Source organism: Malania oleifera, chromosome 2 (assembly GCF_029873635.1).
Source record: "Malania oleifera isolate guangnan ecotype guangnan chromosome 2, ASM2987363v1, whole genome shotgun sequence".
In the NCBI taxonomy this organism is placed as follows: Eukaryota; Viridiplantae; Streptophyta; class Magnoliopsida; order Santalales; family Ximeniaceae; genus Malania; species Malania oleifera.
Genome location: NC_080418.1, coordinates 68,896,758 through 68,916,630, shown reverse-complemented (window position 1 = coordinate 68,916,630; position 19,873 = coordinate 68,896,758). Strand labels below are relative to the sequence as shown.

At 37.2% G+C, this 19,873-nt stretch overlaps 1 protein-coding gene across 2 annotated transcripts; it reads left to right on the top strand.

Annotated features, from left to right (window-relative positions):
• Nucleotides 1–1,026: 1,026 nt before the first annotated feature.
• On the top strand, nucleotides 1,027–13,663 carry LOC131149696 (probable serine/threonine-protein kinase At1g54610). Of its 2 annotated transcripts, none has more exons than XM_058100385.1 (8): nucleotides 1,027–2,034; nucleotides 3,090–3,374; nucleotides 3,592–3,909; nucleotides 9,249–9,476; nucleotides 10,459–10,559; nucleotides 12,027–12,138; nucleotides 12,593–13,048; nucleotides 13,254–13,663. In XM_058100385.1, the coding sequence occupies exons 1-8, from the start codon at nucleotides 1,570–1,572 to the stop codon at nucleotides 13,467–13,469; spliced, it is 2,181 nt and encodes a 726-aa protein (XP_057956368.1). In that variant the 5' UTR covers nucleotides 1,027–1,569; the 3' UTR covers nucleotides 13,470–13,663. The 2 variants fall into 2 exon arrangements, with proteins under 2 accessions (XP_057956368.1, XP_057956369.1); XM_058100386.1 differs by having other exon boundaries at nucleotides 1,134–2,034; nucleotides 3,090–3,164.
• The last annotated feature ends 6,210 nt before the right edge of the window (nucleotides 13,664–19,873 follow it).

Below are 19,873 nucleotides of genomic sequence, written 5' to 3'. Positions count from 1 at the left end.
TCACTAGAATTTAAATAAAAATTAAAATTCTCCATTGTTTTAAAATATTTGAAAATAAATAAATAAATAAATAAAGACGCATGCAAAAATAATTGATATTAAAAACATTAGTTTCTCTTTTGTACACTCTTTAAGAAATCTTACCAACTTGAAATAATTACTTGAATACATTGTATTTTTATTCAAAGAATGATCTTTAAAGAAATTAAATATAATATTTAATTGATTAATATTAATTTTTTTTTACTTTAAAATTGCTTAAAAAATAAGTTTGAGGTTTCCTTCAATCACATCTTAAATCACTAACTTATACATATTGTATAGCCTATAATGGCCCATGCATATTTAATCTTAAGAATAACAAAATCATAATCTACGCGTAGCACATAAAGAAGATGTGTTGTCCTCTTAAATAATCAACAGCCTAAAATTTCATTTCCAACTCATAAAGAGATTAATAAAATGAGCTTTTTACATAACATTTTTAAAAACTATTAATGTGCAATTTGTTTAGTAATTTTGTATTTTATATTATCTTACTTTTAAAAATAAATATTTTCAAAAAAAAAAAAGTCAAAAGGAAACAGTCGTATATTCAAAGGCAGCCATGCTGCCATGCCATTTTTGTTACAATCGCTGTTTTTTTTTTTGGTGTATTTAGATTATACAATAAAAACATAAGTTATTATTTCCTATCTTATATTATTTTTTGCCTTTTTTTTTTTTTTTTTTTCATATTTCACCTTAAAACTTCCAAAATAATTTACCATGACAGAGTACACAATACGCAATGATCATGTTACGTGCAGAAGAAGAGTGAAAGAAAGACTACGTCAATGTCTACTTTAGCATTATTTTTTTATCTGTTGTTCAAATAGAGATGCGGAAGAGAAAGGGGCGAATGGCGATGCGGCGCCGTCTCTACTTTCGCATTCAAATGCCGTTATTAGCCGTTCCCATATCATCCTCGCAGCGCCGTTTTTTTTTTTTAAATCTTTAATTCGTCGTTAATTGCACGGTCCATTTGCCACACAGCTCCCAACCGCCTTCTGCACGAAAACAAACGCCCGTTGATCAGCTGGACAGACAGCGAGACAGCGAGACAGAGATAGCACAGAGGAGGGAAAGGAAGGGGCAAGCGTTACGTGGCGTTTGGTTTCGCTTGACCCCGAACTGTTTTCACGGCGAGGATTTTCTTGACTAAGTGGCGATATATATAAAATAAAAAATTATATCTATGTTATTGAATACGCGTTCAACAATCAAAGATGTGCTAGTCATTCTTCAAACCAACCCATTTTTGTGTCTTTTGGTCCCTCTTCCCTGCCTTAATTGCGAAGGAAGCACCACTTCAGCACCGGGAAAAAGGTAGTAGAACTGATTCATACTGAATGACATATTTGGAAATCTACAGCCTTTTGATTCTTCAATTGGCGCAGAAAGCACAGTTTGAAGATTGAATTTCTGGGTTTTAAGTTATTGCGCGGAAACTTGTAGTCTGAGTCTTGAATTACTGATTTTAACATTGGGATATGGGTGAGTTTGGATTCTTTGCGGGGTTCGTGATAGATGATGATTTTGGGAGATAGGAGGCTTTTAGCTGTGGGGGGGTTTTGTGATTGTTGTGCCATGGGCTGCATATGCGGTAAGTCGTCAGCAGCTATCGCGAATAGCAGGGAAAGCCCAAGGGAGAGGCTGTCGATTAAAGGGTCTTCAAAGGGGCAGGAGAGCTTTCGATTGGAGAGGATATTGGAGAGCTGTGGTTCAGGAGTTGCTCTGATTGAGGAGAAAGCAAATGGGTCATACCGCTTTTGCGATAATTCTGTTGACGAGGAGAAGAAGACCAAGAAGAACAGGGAGAAGTCTGAAGATGCAGCGGTCGCCGCCAGTTTTCGTCGTATTGTAAGCATTCCGAAGGCTACGGAAGGGGAGCAGGTGGCGGCGGGTTGGCCTTCGTGGCTTGCTGCGGTGGCTGGTGAAGCTATCAGTGGATGGGTGCCGCGGCGGGCTGATTCCTTTCAGAAGCTAGATAAAGTATGTGCCTCTTATGACTTGATCACCACTCTTACATATCATTGCATACATTTGATGTTAATACAATCTATCTATATATGTTACTGATCATTTGATCATTCATTCTGCAACTAAAACTGAATATGCGGGATCCCATTTTGGACGCGACTAACAGTTCTGTATCCTTTTTTATTCGGTTTTTTGGTTCTCCGTTTCATTTAGAAACAGGAGAACTTTTCACGTGCTTAGAATACTCAATTCTTAACAGCTGACTTCATATCTTGCAACATTTCTTTCAATTTTTCTTTTTTTTTTTTAGTTTTATTTTATTGCTTTTTTTTTTTCCCTGAAATTTGCAGTTTCAAGGAAGTTTGTCGTAGTCCATACGAAATAAGCTGTCTAATGACAAGAAAAACTAGAACAGAGGAGCTCTAACCATGGATCTAACAGTTGAACGAACTAGATTCATGCCAATGAAATAAGCTATTAAACCTACGGGTGTTAAATGACTCAATTCCTGTTGCCCAACATTCTGTTTTGAAATTCAACGATCACATATTTCCCTGAAAGCATATCCTTAATTATTCAAATTTTATCTTACAAATTTCCTCTCTACTTCTTTATCATATTCTGATCTTTGCCAAACAACCTAAATTGTTCAGTATTCAAGGGTTGACTTTAATTATAATTCCAATTAACAGATTATGAACTAGATTCAGCATTCAGCACTTACTCTTAATTTTGTCAAACACTCCCTTAGATTTCTTTTGGTGATTTCAAAAGATTGCTAAGACTATCACCATGCTCCACTGTCACAAGTTCTCCCACCACTCCTATCCAATTTCCCTCAATTATAAAGTTAGTTTTTAACACAAAAAAAATAAAAATAAATAAATAAATCCAATTGGAAGCATATAGTGCATTTTTTCCAAATAAAAAAGAAATATTCATGCCATATTTTGTACCTCCAACACTGGTCATGGTTTTTAGCTCCTTTTGTGTGCCTGCCTGCCTGTTTGGTTAGTGTTTTTCTTCTCCACCACTAATACTCTCCTGATGGTATGTCATTCTTGCAGATAGGCCAAGGAACTTATAGTAATGTTTACAAGGCTCACGATATCATCCACAAGAAAAATGTTGCTTTGAAAAGAGTAAGGTTTGATAATCTGGATCCTGAAAGCGTAAAGTTTATGGCGAGGGAGATTCTTGTTTTGCGTAGGCTTGACCATCCAAATGTAATTAAACTAGAAGGCTTGATCACATCCAAGATGTCTCGGAGTTTATACCTTGTTTTTGAGTATATGGAACATGATCTTGCTGGACTTGCATCATGTCCTGGCATCAAGTTCACAGAACCCCAGGTGCCCAAACAATTCCTTATTTTATTGTTTGTTTAGACTGGTGCTCTATGTGGCATATTACGGTTGGGGTACTCATGTAAATGGGTGCAAGGTGGGTATAGGATTTTTTTTCCCAATGATTTTTCTACCATTTAAAATGTCTGGATATCTAGTACCTTCTCTAATGATGTGCTTGTAAAACCCCATTCTAAGGTTATATGTATATTTTTATGTTTAGGTCAAGTGTTACATGCATCAACTTCTTAGTGGACTAGAACATTGCCATACTTGTGGCATTCTACATCGCGACATAAAGGGTTCAAATCTCCTAGTCAACAATGGTGGCATCTTGAAGATTGCAGATTTTGGTTTAGCAAGTTTTTTTGATCCTAATCATAGTGTTCCAATGACAAGCCGTGTTGTGACACTTTGGTATCGGCCCCCAGAACTCTTACTTGGAGCCTCTGAGTATGGAGTTGCAATTGATCTTTGGAGTACTGGTTGCATACTTGGAGAGCTATACTCTGGCGAGCCTATCATGCCAGGAAGGACAGAGGTACCACGTTTAGCAATCTATATTTCATCACTCATGCATTTATTGCCCTTTACTCCCTTTTACCTGGAATTCTTGTCATGCTTGTTGATTTTTCAGGGAAGCTAGTAACTGCACACTGCAGATCATAGTGTAAGATAAAATTAGGAAACAAAAAGGAAAGTGAGAGAAAGAAAGAATGAGGGGGGAGAGAGAGTACCCACTTCCCATTTTGATTTTAAGGGCATACGGCAAATTTAAGCTCGCACTTAAGAGTGGCCATTTGGTTTTTAGATCTTCTGTGGAAACGAACCACTCGGTTTTGTTTCACATCACATGATTTAAATGAGCCTACTTCGTTTTCCATAGCATTTGAAATAAACACTTTCAAATTTTTTAGAGGATTATTTTATTTGTTGGTGTATTTGATTATCAATTTTTTAGATGGCCACATGTTTGAAAAATGCTTGATGTTTTAATATGTTTTAAATCAAGGGATGAATTTCTGTACCTTTGTTACCTTAGATTCATTGTGCACAAGATGCAAAGGCCTGTGTGTGTGTTTGTCTGTATCTGTGTGGACTCGTATGTGTTCACTTTTGTTGTTCAGTTAGGAGGATGTGTTTACTGTGACAGAATATTGAAAAATTTAATATATTGAATAAAATCTTCACAAGGATGAATGGGTATATATAACAAAAAAATTTATCTATATTTAACTATACATATATCAAGGCTAAATTGAAGGTTGTCCCTATAATTGAGGGATTTGTATCCAAAATTCCCTCCTATAATCTATCGGAGGACAACTCACACCAACACTCCCCTTCAAGTTGGTGCATATAAATCTCTAATGCCCAATTTGCCAAGTGAGTTGTAGAAGCTCTTGCTACATACAAATTTTGTAAGTATATCTGCCAACTGGTTTTCAAACTTTACGAATGGAAATCGATTTGTCTTGGCCTCAAGATTTTGTTTGATGATGTGTCGATCTACTTCCACATGTTTGGCCCAATCATGTTGTACTGGATTATGAGAAATGTCAATAGCAACCTTGTTATCACAGAATAAGTCCATCTCGTAGCTTGGGGCAAAGCCAATTTCGGTTAATAGTCTTTAAAGTCAGAGAAGCTCACAAAGACCCTTAGCCATCCCATGAAACTTGGCTTCGGCACTTGATAATGCTACCACCTCTTGCTTCTTACTTCTTTATGTAACTAGGTTCCCTCCAACAATCGTGAAATAGCCTGAGGTGGATTTTCTATCTGAAATATTCGCTGACCAATTAACATCTGTATAACCTTTAACTCTCAAGTGGTTGTTTCTTGAGAACAAAAGTCCCTTTTCCAAGGGAGTACTTTAGGTATCGTAGAATCCAAATCACCGCATTCATATGATCTTCACTTGGACAATGCATGAATTGACTTACTACACTCACTGCATAGGCGATGTCAGGCCGTGTAAGGGAGAGATAAATAAGTTTCCCAACCTATCTCTGGTACCTTTCTTTGTTTGTTGCACTTGGTCTGGGAATTCTCCAAGCTTGTGATTTTGGATTATTGGTGTATCTGCATGCTTACAATCTAGTAATCCAACTTCTGATAATAAATCTAGGTAATATTTTTGTTAGGAAAGGAATATGCCTTGCTCAGACCTAGCAACTTCAATTCCCAGAAAATATTTGAGTCCTCCTAGATTTTTTATCTCAAATTCTATCTCCAATTGCTCTTGAAGTCTTGCTATTTCTTTTGGATCATCTCGTGTAATGATCATATCATCTACATAGACTATCAAAGTTATCTTACCCCGTTGATGTTTTAAGAATAGTGTATGATCTAAGTTGATTTTTTGAAAACCATATTTCTTCATTGCCAAGCTCAATCACCCAAACCACACTCTAGGAGATTGCTTCAAGCCATACAAAGTTCATTGTAGCTTGCACACAATCTTAGTTTTGGAGTTTGCCATATATCCTAAAGGAACATCCATGTATATTTCTTCTTCAGATCTCCAAGGAGAAAGGCATTTTTAACGTTAAACTGGTGCAATGGCCAATCAAGGTTTGCTGCAAGAGATAGCAAAACCCTAACAGTACTCAACTTTGCCACCGGAGAACGTCTCTTGATAATCTATGCCATATGTCTGCAATAGCCCTTCGCTACTAGCCTTGCTTTGTACCGTTCAATTGATCCATCGACTTTGTACTTTATGGTAAATACCCATTTACACCACACTGTGTTTTTATCTTCAGGTAGGGGAACAAGAATCCACATCTCATTTTTCAATAATGCCTCCATTTCTTCCTTTATAGCTTGAACCCACCTAGGATCTTTGTAGCGGATTCTTAAACTCAAGGACTTTGGAGGCATGCGGTTAATGAGATGGACGGTCGTGGCAACAGCAGCATCCTAGTGGTGGTTAGGCACGTGAGCTCCAAGTAAAAGAGCGCGAGCAGTTTCATGGATGTGGTGATTTTTGCACTCAGCAATACCATTTTTCTTGGGGGTCTTGGGGCATGAGGTTTCATGAATCAGGCCATGGTGTTGGAAATAATCATGGAACTGTTGATTCACATATTCTCCACCATTATTGGATCGAAGGATTCGAATATTAGCAGAGAACTGAGTTTGAATCATTTGGAAGGATCTCATACATCAGAATGAATTAAAGCAAAAGGAACATCACTTTTATTCAAACGTGACTCGATGACTTTTAGCTAAAATGCAAGCCTCACATTTAAAGTTCAAAATTGACAAATCTGAAAATAAATCAGGAAACACATGCTTAAGATAACCAAACGAAGGATGGTCTAGCTGATGATGCTAGAGCCAAATCTGTTCTATTCTTAGGTTTCTCATGCGGTGCATGTGATGTGCTCGGCCTACACTGAAATCTTCCATGTAATAGAGCCTCCCCCTTTTAGTACCACGCCCAATGATTTCTTTGGTAAGAATATCCTGAATAAGACAAAACGTAGGATAAATGAGCACAACACAATTAAGTTCTTTAGTAACTTGACTCGCAGATAGTAACTTGTGAGAAAGAGAAAGCACGAGTAAAGTATTAGATAGTAGTAGGGCTGGTGACAACTTCACACTCCCAGCCCCGGTTGCCGAAGAGATGACTCCATTAGCATTGGTGATGCTAGTTCGTCGAGGAGGGGAGTGCTGAGAAAAATCATTTGCATTGAGCCTGAGAAAAATCATTTGCATTAAGCGTCATATGGTCTGGCTCCAGAATCAAGTATCTAAGCGCTGCAGTTAGCTTCTTTATTAGAATCGAGGAGAGCATTTCCTGGGTTAGAATTTGAACTATCAACTGGAATGAGAGAAAGATGTGGTTCTGCTGCAGCCACCGTAGCCTTGGAATCTATATTGGCCATGGAAGGAGAGTGTGCGGTTGTTAAGGAAATGGCTAGAATGGGGTCGTCCTGCACATGTGCTCTCGGAATGAAAAGGAGCTCAGCCCATGCCTACAAGAGTGGGTGTGTGGCTATTGAGTCAAACAGAAATCCAAAGGTTGTTTTCTCTCCTCTATTATAGCTTGAGAGTATGGAGACCTTCCTATTCACATTTGAGTCTGTGAATGAAGAGGAAAACAAGATGGGTCAAAAAATCGGGATGAACAGCCAAGAAAGAACAGGGAGTGGGGAGTGAGGTGTCTGTCGTTGCAGTGATCGGGAGCCGGGATCAGGATCGGCTGTTTTCATTGCTGTGATCGTGTTCTGACTTAGACTCGTTATTCAGCAACAGAGTTCCTATGGGTTCCAAGAAGCAAGAAGTCGTGAACGAGGCCTGAGGGGCAAGGGGAAGTGTTGTCGTCGCCGTCGGCAGAGTGCTTGTTGCTACTATTGCTGACGTAAACCGATTCCAAGACGCATTTGCCGATGAGGCAAGCCTTGGCCTTGTCGTCGAGTGGGTCAATGATGAATGGGTGTGTCTGGGCGTGTCATCGTTGTCGTCGTCGTTGTCTGGGCGAGAGATGCCCATGCACAAGGCTCTCGGTGATGAACAGAAAAAATAAAAAATAAAAAATAATCACCAGTTAATTGGAACAAAGGTCCTACGACCTTGCTCTGATACCATGATAAAATATAGAAAATTTTCGTATATTCAATACAATCTTTACAAGGATGAATGGGTGTATATAATAGAGAAATTTAGCTATATTTAGCTATACATATATCAAGGATAAATTGAAGGTTGTCCCTGTAATTGAGGGATTTGTATCCAAAATTCCCTCCTATAATCTCTCGGAGGACAACTCACACCAACACACTGGTCATTTTGCTTGTGCATGACATCTTATTTTGGCAAGGGCTCTGTAGTCTTCCAGCTTAAAATCATGGCAGCCCACCACATAAGAAACTTAAGTCCATTGATAGATAGAGTTGGTCTCTGATGATTTTTTGTTTGAATCTATATAGAGATACTCTACAGGTGGTACAGCCTACATGCAAACACCTCGTGCTTGGGTCTTGGAGCAATTTTTAGGTTATCATTGATGTTTGAACAAAATGAATGAAAAAGTGCTGTTATGGGTAATGGACCTTTGAATGGAATAAGGTTGGAATGAGAAAAGAAAAAAATTCTAGGGAATACTATAATTTATTAAAATATCACTCATTGAAAAGCTTGTGTTATTCCATCTTACAAGGAACAAGATAGGAAGACATTCCAATGCTGAAATTTGGGAATAGTCATTCCTTGTCTATTCCATGTTATGGATAAATAAATTTTTTTTTTTCATTGCCTAAAGGTAGCAACATTTTTCTTTTGTAAGCTATCCACAACTCCAATACTAGGACCATTCTGTTTCTATGAAACAGACATTCTGCAAAACTAAATGTAACCTTAGAGATTCAAATTTGACTAGCCTCACACTAGGAAATAGCAAATAGGAGAAATCAGGAATTCAAGCATGGCTTGGAGCCAATTGATGTGAATTCTGAAGATAATGAAGCAGAAAACTATTAGCCTTGCATGATTGGTTTCTGGAAATCACATACGAGAAAGCCTCACACTTTTTAAGGTTTAATGCAGTTAATGTCGCAATGCCCATGCTGAGAAAACCAATCTCATTACATGAGATCAATAATGGGTCAAATAGATACATGCAGCATTGTGTTGTACTGCACATGCTTCACAGGTGCAGCTTTTCCCATAATCTCATGTATTGCCCAAGTGAACTTTACTTCTATCAATTTACATCTTAAGAATTTTCCTTGTGTTTGTGTGTGTGTATGTTCCATTTTGAGTGTAAATATGCAATTCATTATCATCTTGTTTTTTAAAAATTGCATTTCATTATTATATATAGATGATTATTGATGCCTTTTGAGTATTTATATTTGTAATTTGTAGGTTGAACAATTGCATAAGATTTTCAAGCTATGTGGCTCACCATCAGAAGACTTTTGGAGAAAGGCAAAATTACCTCTTTCAACAGTGTTCAAGCCTCAGCAAACTTATAGGCGATGTGTGGCAAAAGCATTTAAAGATTTTCCTGCTGCTGCTGTAAAGCTTTTGGATACTTTACTTTCCATTGATCCCTCACAACGAGGAACTGCAGAATTTGCTCTCAAGAGTGAGGTGAGGAGGTTTTTCCTTGTTTGTCTTTCCTTTTTTCCTTCTTTTTTTTTTTTATGTTTTCTCCTCTAGAGCATATAATAATTGCAGGAGAAAGGGACGCACCTTGGAGAGTCGGAGGTATTTAGTAATATAAAAATAGTTGGTGATGACAAGTGGAAGGAACTTCCCACTATTGATCACCATCTCATCAACCTGCTTGTGCTATGAAATTATTGTTGCTAATATTTCAGTAATTGCTACTTCCAAAAACTCTTCATAGTGCCCCCATATCCTGCAAATTTTGATGATAAATCCAGCCCAACTGGAGTTGTTCAGTGAGACATTAACGGAGGCAACAGAAAATTAACTAGTGGTTTAAATTCTACTCCTAGTTTTTGCAGCAGCGTTTAACACAACTATGATGATCTTGACATGTGATTTCAACAGATAACAAAACCCTGCCTTTGCTACTTTTGATTGTGTTTTCCTTTGATAGAGGGATGTGGCCTGTGGGTAGGAAGGAATATATGACTTAAAAGTACCCTTAATGGTCAAACAGTTTAATTAAATTAAAATTTTCTGTTTCCTTTTCTTGGTCACATTAACACGTCTCTGATTTTGACTTTCTCCCCAGTTTGCTTGGTATTTGGAACTGGATCTTTGGTTATATAGGAGAAAAATGCAAATGCAGAATGGAAATAGATTATGAGATTTGTCAATGGGGGTCTCATCTGCCTTTGTCCCTTCACTTGTTAGTTTTTTAGACGCTATACTAAATTTCTGCTGGTGAGACTTCATAGGAGCTCATTAAAAGATTTTATTGATTAAGTTGGCTATCGTGGAGTTAGTGCCACAATACTTTCATGTTTAATGAAGCTTTTTGTTCTCTATTTTTCATATTAATACATTGTAATTGCTTCAACTCCCAAACATGTATTTCTCATTCTCAGATTCTTAGTTTTATTTGTTAGCTATTTTGGATTAATATATTTTTGTTTAGCAGTTCTTTACCACAAAACCACTTGCATGTGACCCTTCAAGTTTGCCCAAATATCCTCCCAGCAAGGAGTTTAATGTGAAATTGCCGGATGAAGGAGCTGAAAGGTGCATACCATAGTTTATTTTCCTTCGCAGTATACAATTAATTAAAAAGAAGACTTTCATAGCATCACTTATTTTTAGAAGGAAGCTTGCTTTCATGATAATTTTTCTGATTTATGGAATAATAGTGAGTTGAATAATTATTGTTTATTGTCAGTTAGCTAGAGTCCTTTTGATTAGTGGAGGCATGCATTTTAACATCTGTAAATTGACTGCAGACAACAGAATAAAGATTTTAAAAAATAATAACAACAACAACAATAATGATAGTAGTAGTAGTAGTAATAGTAGTAGCAATCGCAGTAGTAGTAATAATAATAATAATAATCAAGCCAATTTACTTGCTTATGCCGACTTACATAATTGTCTTTAGAAAGTAAAGCCAAACTTTTAGATATATAAGGTCCCAAATGAATCTAATTTTGAAGACAAGAACTGCACATGATACATCAATTATAATGCTTCTTATAAAGTAACGATATCAAAGATAAGCACCACTATGGAACAGTACAAAATCATATCCATTATGGTGAACCCCTAAGTTTAAGCAATTCATAGAGACTGCCAATAAAACTTGTTCAAATATTCCTAAATGAAAGTTCATTTTTAATATGCACATTAATGCATGGATAAAGCCTATTTGAGGTTTTATAGTTGTTCACAAAAAGACTGAAAATATTGTCAATCTAGACTAGAGTACCTCATTTTATGAATACAATATTTTAAAGCTGGCTAATGTATATGCTAAAGCTTGATATACTTTGTTGGCCCACAACCTAATAAGCTTTTAGGTAACATGTAATTCTAACATGGTATCAAAGCTGGTTACTAGGAGGTCCTAAGTTCTACTCTCGTTGCCCACATTTATTGTGCGGTGTTTAAAAAATTATTATTGTTATATTCTCTGTAATAGGTGTTATTTTACCATGGGTGTCTCTCTCCATGTATTGTTGGGCTGCACATGCAGGAGTGTTAAAGCTTGATACATATTGTTTGCCCACAACAACTTAATAGCTTAATTTTTGAGGTAAAGTGGAATTCTAACAGTACAGAAAAAGATGATATGTTTAACGACTTGCAGCATGGTTGTTGCTGAGTACATAAAGAGAAAAAATGCTTAATTTAGCTTTAATAATTAAAACCAAAGAAAAAAGATAATTATTGGAGGTACAATAGTATGTTTAGGCCTTAGTTGCAGCTAGCTTATCTAGAATAATAAAAGATTGTTAGTGAATATGCTTCAAACTGAATATGTTGGTTATGCTCATTGAATGGGTAGCTTTTTCTCATAACCCTTCCAAGACTTCGGGCTTGAGTAATTGGATTTCTTTGTAATTTAAAGTTTATTTATTTTATTTTTTTTGCCTTTGAATCACTTGCCATCATTCTGCTTTTCGCACTTAAACATGTGAATTGGAGCATACTTGGTGTTATAAGAGTGGTGCTTACCTTTCATATTATTTCTCACAGGCGAGGAGCAAAGGGCGGCTGGGGCCTGAGGCAACTAGAGAAAAGAAGCTGGAGGAAATCTCGGGCAATTCCAGTGCCTGATGCTAATGTTGAGTCAGTTGTGTCAATGCAGGTAAATCCAATCAAGGTTTTGAGTGTTGTTTAATGTAGTCCTTATTAAAATCAAAATGAAACTACCAACACCAACAAATTCTTTGTTATTACCTGTAAAAAGTCAGTCCATGGACTATGGCAACTTAAACATTTTGCATGTGTTTTTGTAGACAAAATTTGAGCAAGTTTCCATATTGGCAGATGCTTGCATGTTGATGTTGAGTTTTGTTTTTGCCTGTAGCCCTGTATTGCACAAGTGTAAGTATTACATTGTGCAAGCACACTCTCATGAACAAATGAAACCTCTGTTAAATTTCTTATGCAGGGCTTTAGTAATCTTTATTGCATTGAGTCACAATTCAAAATTTCCCATTTAATACATAAATAGGTAAATGATACATCAAGAAGGAAATTAACTGTCCTTTTTATTTTTTTTGTTGTAAGCAAAATTTTGTTTTATTTTTTAACTGCAGAAAAGAAATGGTCATTCGCATGCAAAGAGTCGAAGTAAAATGCTCAACCCTCATGCGGAGGATACTGCCTCTGGTTTTCTTATAGATCCACCTAGACGATCGGATGTTGTTATAGATGTGAGTAAAGATCTGCCAGAGCGTCTTCATAGGAAATCATCACATTCAGGGCCATTGGTTCATGGAGCTGGATGGAAAAAGGTTGGGAAGAAGTTTGATGATGTTCCGAGAGTTTCAAGTGGCTCGAATGGTTTGGTAGCAACTAGTATTTCCTGCTCTGACGATCAAGGAGAACCCAGCGGTGCACAATTAGAATCAACAAAGCAAAAGGGCAGATTGTCGTGTTCACTCATTGAAATGGACCCTGCAAGAATGCAGAACCGAAATTGTCAAATGCAGACTTTTGTACGATCCTGTCAGATGGAAGATGGAAAATCCAATGCTAGAGTACCAGATGTGGTAAGATTTACTCATAAAATTTGAAATTCAAAGATCAAATTCTAGGCAACATTTTCTTTTTGAAATGCGCATCAATGTCTAGTTTTTCCTTCGGGTAAGAATTAATTTATTGCACCTCATTTTGAAGTTTCGTGTCAATTGGCATCAGCTCCTACATTTTAGAGCCAAATTATCTCAACACTATTTGCATTTTTTTGTGATGCAGCCCAGTCACGAGTCCAAGGGAAACAAGATCTACTTCTCAGGGCCATTATTTGCTCCATCAAACAATGTTGATCAAATGCTTAAGGATCATGATCGCCGCATCCAAGAAATTGCTCGAAGAGCACGACTTGACAAGGCAAAATATGGGAAAGTTCGGGCTCAAGGAAGAAAGACAACTGCCAATTCAACACTCATCTCTAGTCGTGGAACTGGATAATTCAGTTCACTCATAAGCAGGCAAAATAGGGAAAGGGGGAGGAAGAGAAGTGGTAATGAGGTCTTTTCTTATCTTTGTATAAAGCTTGTTTATGAGGATTCTCTTTGGTTTACTCGTGTTTTACAGCATAAAGATAAATGACTCACTCTAAAGTGAGCAGTGCAAATGCTATCCCAAGTATAAGAATTCTATCGCGTAATAATTACCCTAAAAGATTAAATCGTCTTCTCAGGGAATATAGATTAATTTCAAACTCGTGTTAAAACAGTAAGGAGGAAAAAAAAAAAAAAAACATTTACTGAACACAGTTTAGATTTAATTTCTTGGGGTTTTTGAGAGTTTGTGACGAAATTAAAACAACGCGAAACATAAGCGAAGAACATAAAATTACAAAAAGTAAATGAAAGGGGATAGAAAAGGAGCACAAGATTCTTAGATTAAATAATATCATCGTATGAAATGGTAATTGCAGGAAAAAAAAAATACTTGAATCTAAATCCTAGGAATTGATGTAACGCCCCAAACCCGAGAGTGGGCCTAGGGTGTTATTTGTGAATAAAATAACCATCTCTGATACCATAAAGTCACAACCCGCCCTAACAAGGGAAACGAGGTGTTCCTATCATTATTGAATATAAAACATACAGTGGAAGAAAAACACTTAAATCATATAATACCAAAGTTCTAAATGTCCCCAATATGTATATAAAACTACATGTCAATATAATACTCCCCAAAATGACAAACATAATAGGTGGTGGCTCACCAGCTCTATCTACCGCTCCCAAAAGTCTAATCCCAGGCCTATAGTAAGCTAGGCACAATTCCCTATAGGACCTGAAAAATGAGATGGATAATGGAGTGAAACCCTTCTCAGTAAGACGGATTAAGTTATCATCAGTGTGTGGCTAGCATGAGTTTTCGTGTAAACATAGTATTTTCATTATTTAACTGCATCTAAAATGGTATTTTAAAACTGTCCTGTCTTGACATACTGAAAATACATATAATTTTTGAATAATATGTTGTATGCTCAATATAGCCCCTTTTAGTAAATTTGCCCATTTATGCTTAAAAGACACACCTTGTACTGTTGAACTAGTGTCGTCACGCTTTCTCCTCAACATGCTTCCCCCCATGACGGGTTGTACGGCCCGAAGGCTGGACTTAGCATATGGCCGGCCGACCATAGCTAAGTCAGAAAGGTAGTAAGTATGATTGTGCCTACCCTATACCTAGAACTGCATTGGGAGGGTCACCTGGAACTACAACGGGAGGGGTCCCTTAGAATTACACCGGGAGTAGTTGTAAGGACCTGCCTATTTTACCATATTTTTTTTTTCACATAAAAACATAACATCATTCTTAATTTCCCTATTTCCCTATTATACTGATATAAACATGGACCACCTGACCCCGTGGGTACCGGGGACATACCTGTCAAACAGCTTTGACACCTAAGCAGTAAGAAACATAATTTACATACAACCATCCAATAAATTACAATACTAGAGTTATATTAAATCCCCTAATTATATATATACAATCATCTACCAAAAGACTGAAAAGTATTCTAGGGCCAATTCCCAAAGTAAATATGACCTAGTACAATGACTCACTTCTAAAAATGAGTAGCACTAGGGTTATTCCAAGTATAGAAGTTATGTCGTGTAATAATTAGCCCAAAGAGGTCAGATCATCTCCACGGAGAATGTAGATTAGTTTTAAACTAGCGTGAAATAGGAGAAGAAAATAAGAAAACAAATTTTACTAAACATTGTTCAAATTCGAAATTTTAATTTTTTGGAGAACTTGTGATGAAATTAAAATGACACAAAAATTAAACTATGAACCTAGCATGCATAAAACCAACCAAACAACTCACCAATTAAACATTCAAATGAAAAAAAAAACAAAGATAACTAAAATCAAACTTCAACAATGACTCAAGGATAATAAACTGACTCAACACAATAGTGACTTAAACAAAATATATAGATCCTACGATATCTAGACATAAACCGAACCTAACAATGACTTAACTAAATGAACATAGACTAAGTTAGACAATAAATAAAGTTCAATTAAATAAATTAAAATAAACCTAACAATAGATCTCTAAGGGAAATTAATAACTCATGGAAAACAACCGACATTAATCCACAACCCAAGTTACGAAACTTAGCCCCACATGCTTGCAATCCAAAATTTCTGGGTCAAATTACTTCCACAACAAATCTTTGCAATAATAAAATAAAAGACAACAACTCAAAAGAACAATAAACTATATGTATACTAAAACTAAAAGAAAACTAATTAATCTAACCTAAAATCATTCCAATTACTAGACTAAATGTTTACTAAATTAAAACAACAAATTAATTCAACCTTAAAAGCATTCAAAATAACAAAAATAAAAGACAAGACATTGATTAATCTAATAAACCACTCAAATAATAAAGTAAAGAAAAATATTCAATCCAACATTAAAACTAGTCAAATGTATTAAAACTACCATTAAAAATAATAAACAAGATAAGAGAGAGAGAGAGAGAGAGAGAGAGAGAGAGAGAGAGAGAGAGAGAGAGAGTGATAAACCCAACAATAACTTAAAATATGAATACTCAATTAATAAATAATCCAAACAACACTTTAAAATATCCATGGAAAATGACAATAAAACATAAATAATAACTCAACAAAACAACATTAAATAAACATGAGGAGAGAGAGAGACTGATGAGAGATGGAGTTGGAGAGGAGAGGCTCGGGTCTCCACACTTCCCAGCTGTGGCGCAGCTCCGCAGGCCCTCAACAGCAACCCCCCAAAAGTCCTCCCAAAACCCTAGCTAAACCCTTTTTTTCTAGTCTTTCTTTTCCCCAAGCTGCCAGCGCATAAAGCTCCCTCACGTGCCCACTGCTAGCCTACCTCTTCTCCTCATTTCATCCTTTTCTGGCCCCCAACTGCCACACACACACATGGGTTGCCCATTCATTTAGCACTGCATAGCCAGGTCACATCAAAGACCCGGCTCGCTCCTTTTTTTGTTTTTCAGTTGCTTCTCACACACCTCACTGCTATCCCAGCGCACAAGCACGATTTTGACCATACTAAAACCCGTATCTCTTAAAAATCAAAACAAAAAGTTGTAGAGCTCTTTCTCAGCTTTCCCCAGAATTTTGAATCGTCTCTATCAAAGCTTGAACGAGAAAGTTATGCCTAGATTACGGAGCAATGCCGAAACAGTCCATAAAGTAGTGTATGGTAAATTTACGTCCGATTTTGACCTTGATGCTGCTAGTATTTCTCAAAATGCAAAACATAAAAATTGTAGAGCATTTTCTTATCTTTTCACAGCATCTTGATTCATTAGAATTGGAGGTCGGATGAGAGAGTTACGCATAGATTACGAAGTACTGTCGGTTTTTAGCTTCCAATAATCGCCTTGCGATAAAAAACACCAAAAAATCATAATTTACTCAATAAAACACAAATGTTATAAATAGGACACAATGTTAATTTATTAAGATTAATTAGGTATTTAATTAAAAATATAATTCACAATGCATGAATTAAAACACCTAATTATGCAATTTAAGCGCGTAATCACACAACAATTCACCCTTCTGATAGGGTAGCACATCCAACTCTACCGTCGCAGAGCTCTATCTGCTCTTCTACTTGGATTTCCTTAAATGTTTTAATGTTAGGGTGAGACACCTCTCAGTAAGGGAAATAAACTAATATCAGTGTGTGGCAACATGAGTATTTTAATACATATATTAGAGATATATACACTTTCCATTTTAGCACAATATTTATTTTCAATTTTTTTCCAATTATTTTATGTATATATACCCTTGTAATCCTTGTATTAAATACAATAATCAATAGTGAAAAATAATTCTTCTCCAATTTTAACATGGTATCAGAGCAACCCTAATTTTTTTTTCTATCTTTCTTGCCACCGCCCACCCTTGCCGCACCCTTGTCGCTGCGCACCCTTGCTGCACCCTTACTAGCACTCCCTGATCTCCTTCCCAGTTCCCTTCCCACTTTGCAGCTTGCACATAGTCGGGGACGGCGAGCCTCCTATTCCAGATTGCATACCTAGTCTTCCCTTCGGCGGCAGCACTTCCTCCGCTCGGCGGCAGCAATCCCTCCTCTTGGCCACCGATTCTGCAACGTCATAGTCATCATATTCAGCGCCTTAGCGAACACGCTGGTCCTTCCTCATTCAGGCGTCGTCTTCTTGTTCTCCGATTTTCCCTATTTTTTCTCCGTTTCTGCGAAGTTCCCTTGCCTCTCCGATTTTTCTTCACGGCCTCTCCTCTTCTCCGGCATTCCTGCCATCTCTCAGACACAGGAACTCCTCCCGCGACCTCTCCTTTTCTCCGGCCTTCTTACCATCTCTCAGACACGGGAACAGTATTATTTTCTCATCATTTTTTTTGGATATCTCTCGACTTCTCAGTGCTTCTCCATCAGTCTTCTCTGGCAGTATCTCTGCTTTATTTTTCTGGCAATCCAGCCATCTCAGCTCCAGCGGCATTTTTCGATTGACTATCTTCGGTTTCGACTCACCTTCTTGGTCTCAACATTCTGACAGAACCTTCGGCTTCTTTACACTTGAAGACTATTAAATTGCAGGTTTATATTTTTGGTCGTTGCAAAACTCTGATTTGACCCAATTCAGCAGTTTGATTCCTCTGAACTGAATTGATCTGACATCATGGAAGCGTCTGGTTTTTTAATGGCGGCACATATTGTCACCGGTTCTTCAACCTCTTCTGAGATTGCTATCCCTAGTCTCACCAGCGAACAATGTCATCGACTCTTGGATCCTTTTTCACTCTTGAATACCAACTCTCTGCCAATTTTTCTAATAACCTTGCCTCTTGTCATTTTGCTTCTCTTTCTAACACTGAATGGATTGTTGATTCAGGTGCATCCGATCACATGACTTCCAATTTATCTTCTCTTGATAATATTCAGCTTCTCAATCAGTCATGCCTCATTAAGCTTCCAAATGGTGACATTGTTCCTGTAACTCATATGGGCACTATGCGATTTTCTCCTAATTTCTCTCTTTCTAATGTTCTTTATGTGTCTTCATTTAAATTTAACTTATTATCCATCAGCAAACTTACCACTGATCTCAATTGTGTTACCATATTTTTTCCCACATTTTGTGTCTTTCAAGACCTATCAACGAGGAGGCTGATTGGAACGTGTGAAGTACGGGATGAGCTTTACCACTATAAACCCCCCTTCGCCTCAGTTTTCCACTCTCAACATGTTTCTGACACTACTCTTTGGCATCAACCTCTTGGTCACCCTTCCATTTCATGCATGCTGAAAATCTTAAATATTTATTCTCCTTATTTGCCTTGTGATGTTTGTGTTAGAGTAAAGCACACTCGCTTGAATATACATAAGAGCATATTTTGTTTTAATCAGATTTATTGTGATATATGGGGTGGTTATCCTATCACATCACTCTCTGGTGCACATTACTTTTTAACAATTGTGGATGACTACTCACATGCTACATGGGTCCATCTTATGCGCATGAAATCTGATACTTTCACTTGCCTTAAAAATTTTTGTGCCATGGTCAAAAATCATTTCAATTGCACTGCTAAGCATGTACGCACTGATATTGGTCGAGAATTTCTATCCACCCGACTTCAAACTTTTTTTCATGATCAAGACATTTTTCACGAGCGCACATGTGTGGATACACCACAACAAAATGGTGTTGCCGAACGTAAACATCGTCATCTTCTTAATATGGCTCGGTGTTTACGTTTTCAAGCCAATCTTCCGGTTTCTTTTTGGGGCGAATGCATTCTCACAACCACCTATTTAATTAATCGCACTCCTTCACCTAGCCTCAATTATAAGTCCCCTTATGAACTTCTTTTTCAGAAACCCCCCTTGTATACACATTTGCGAGTGTTTGGGTGCTTGTGCTATGCCCAAACTGCTCGTGAACATCGCGATAAATTTTATTCTCGTGCTCTTCGATGTATTTTCTTAGGTTACCTTACTCATCATAAGGCTTATCATGTCTACGATCTTGAAAACAAAAAAAATTTCATCTTCCGTGATATCACTTTTGAAGAAAATGTTTTTCCCTATCATCTCGTCTCTCCAACTCCTACATCTTCCCCAGTCCTTCTTCTTCCTAGTCCTAATATACATCCTTCCCACACTTTTCCTTATCCACCACCCACACCTAACCCTAGCCCCTCATCTCTCTCTCCTTCTCCCTTGGTTCCCTCCCTACCACCCCCACCCTCACCCCCTTCCCCTCCACCCCCCCACCACCTCCTCCACCCACCTCTTCAAGGCCCAAACGAGCTATCACACATCCCTCTCACTTAGATGATTATATATG

Excerpts from the sequence above, each read along its gene's own strand:
- LOC131149696 (XM_058100385.1), top strand. The coding sequence starts at position 1,570 with ATGATGATTTTGGGAGATAGGAGGCTTTTAGCTGTGGGGGGGTTTTGT. Across the intron at positions 2,035-3,089 it reads CCTTTCAGAAGCTAGATAAA|ATAGGCCAAGGAACTTATAG; the intron begins GTATGTGCCTCT and ends TCATTCTTGCAG. Across the intron at positions 9,477-10,458 it reads AATTTGCTCTCAAGAGTGAG|TTCTTTACCACAAAACCACT; the intron begins GTGAGGAGGTTT and ends TTTGTTTAGCAG.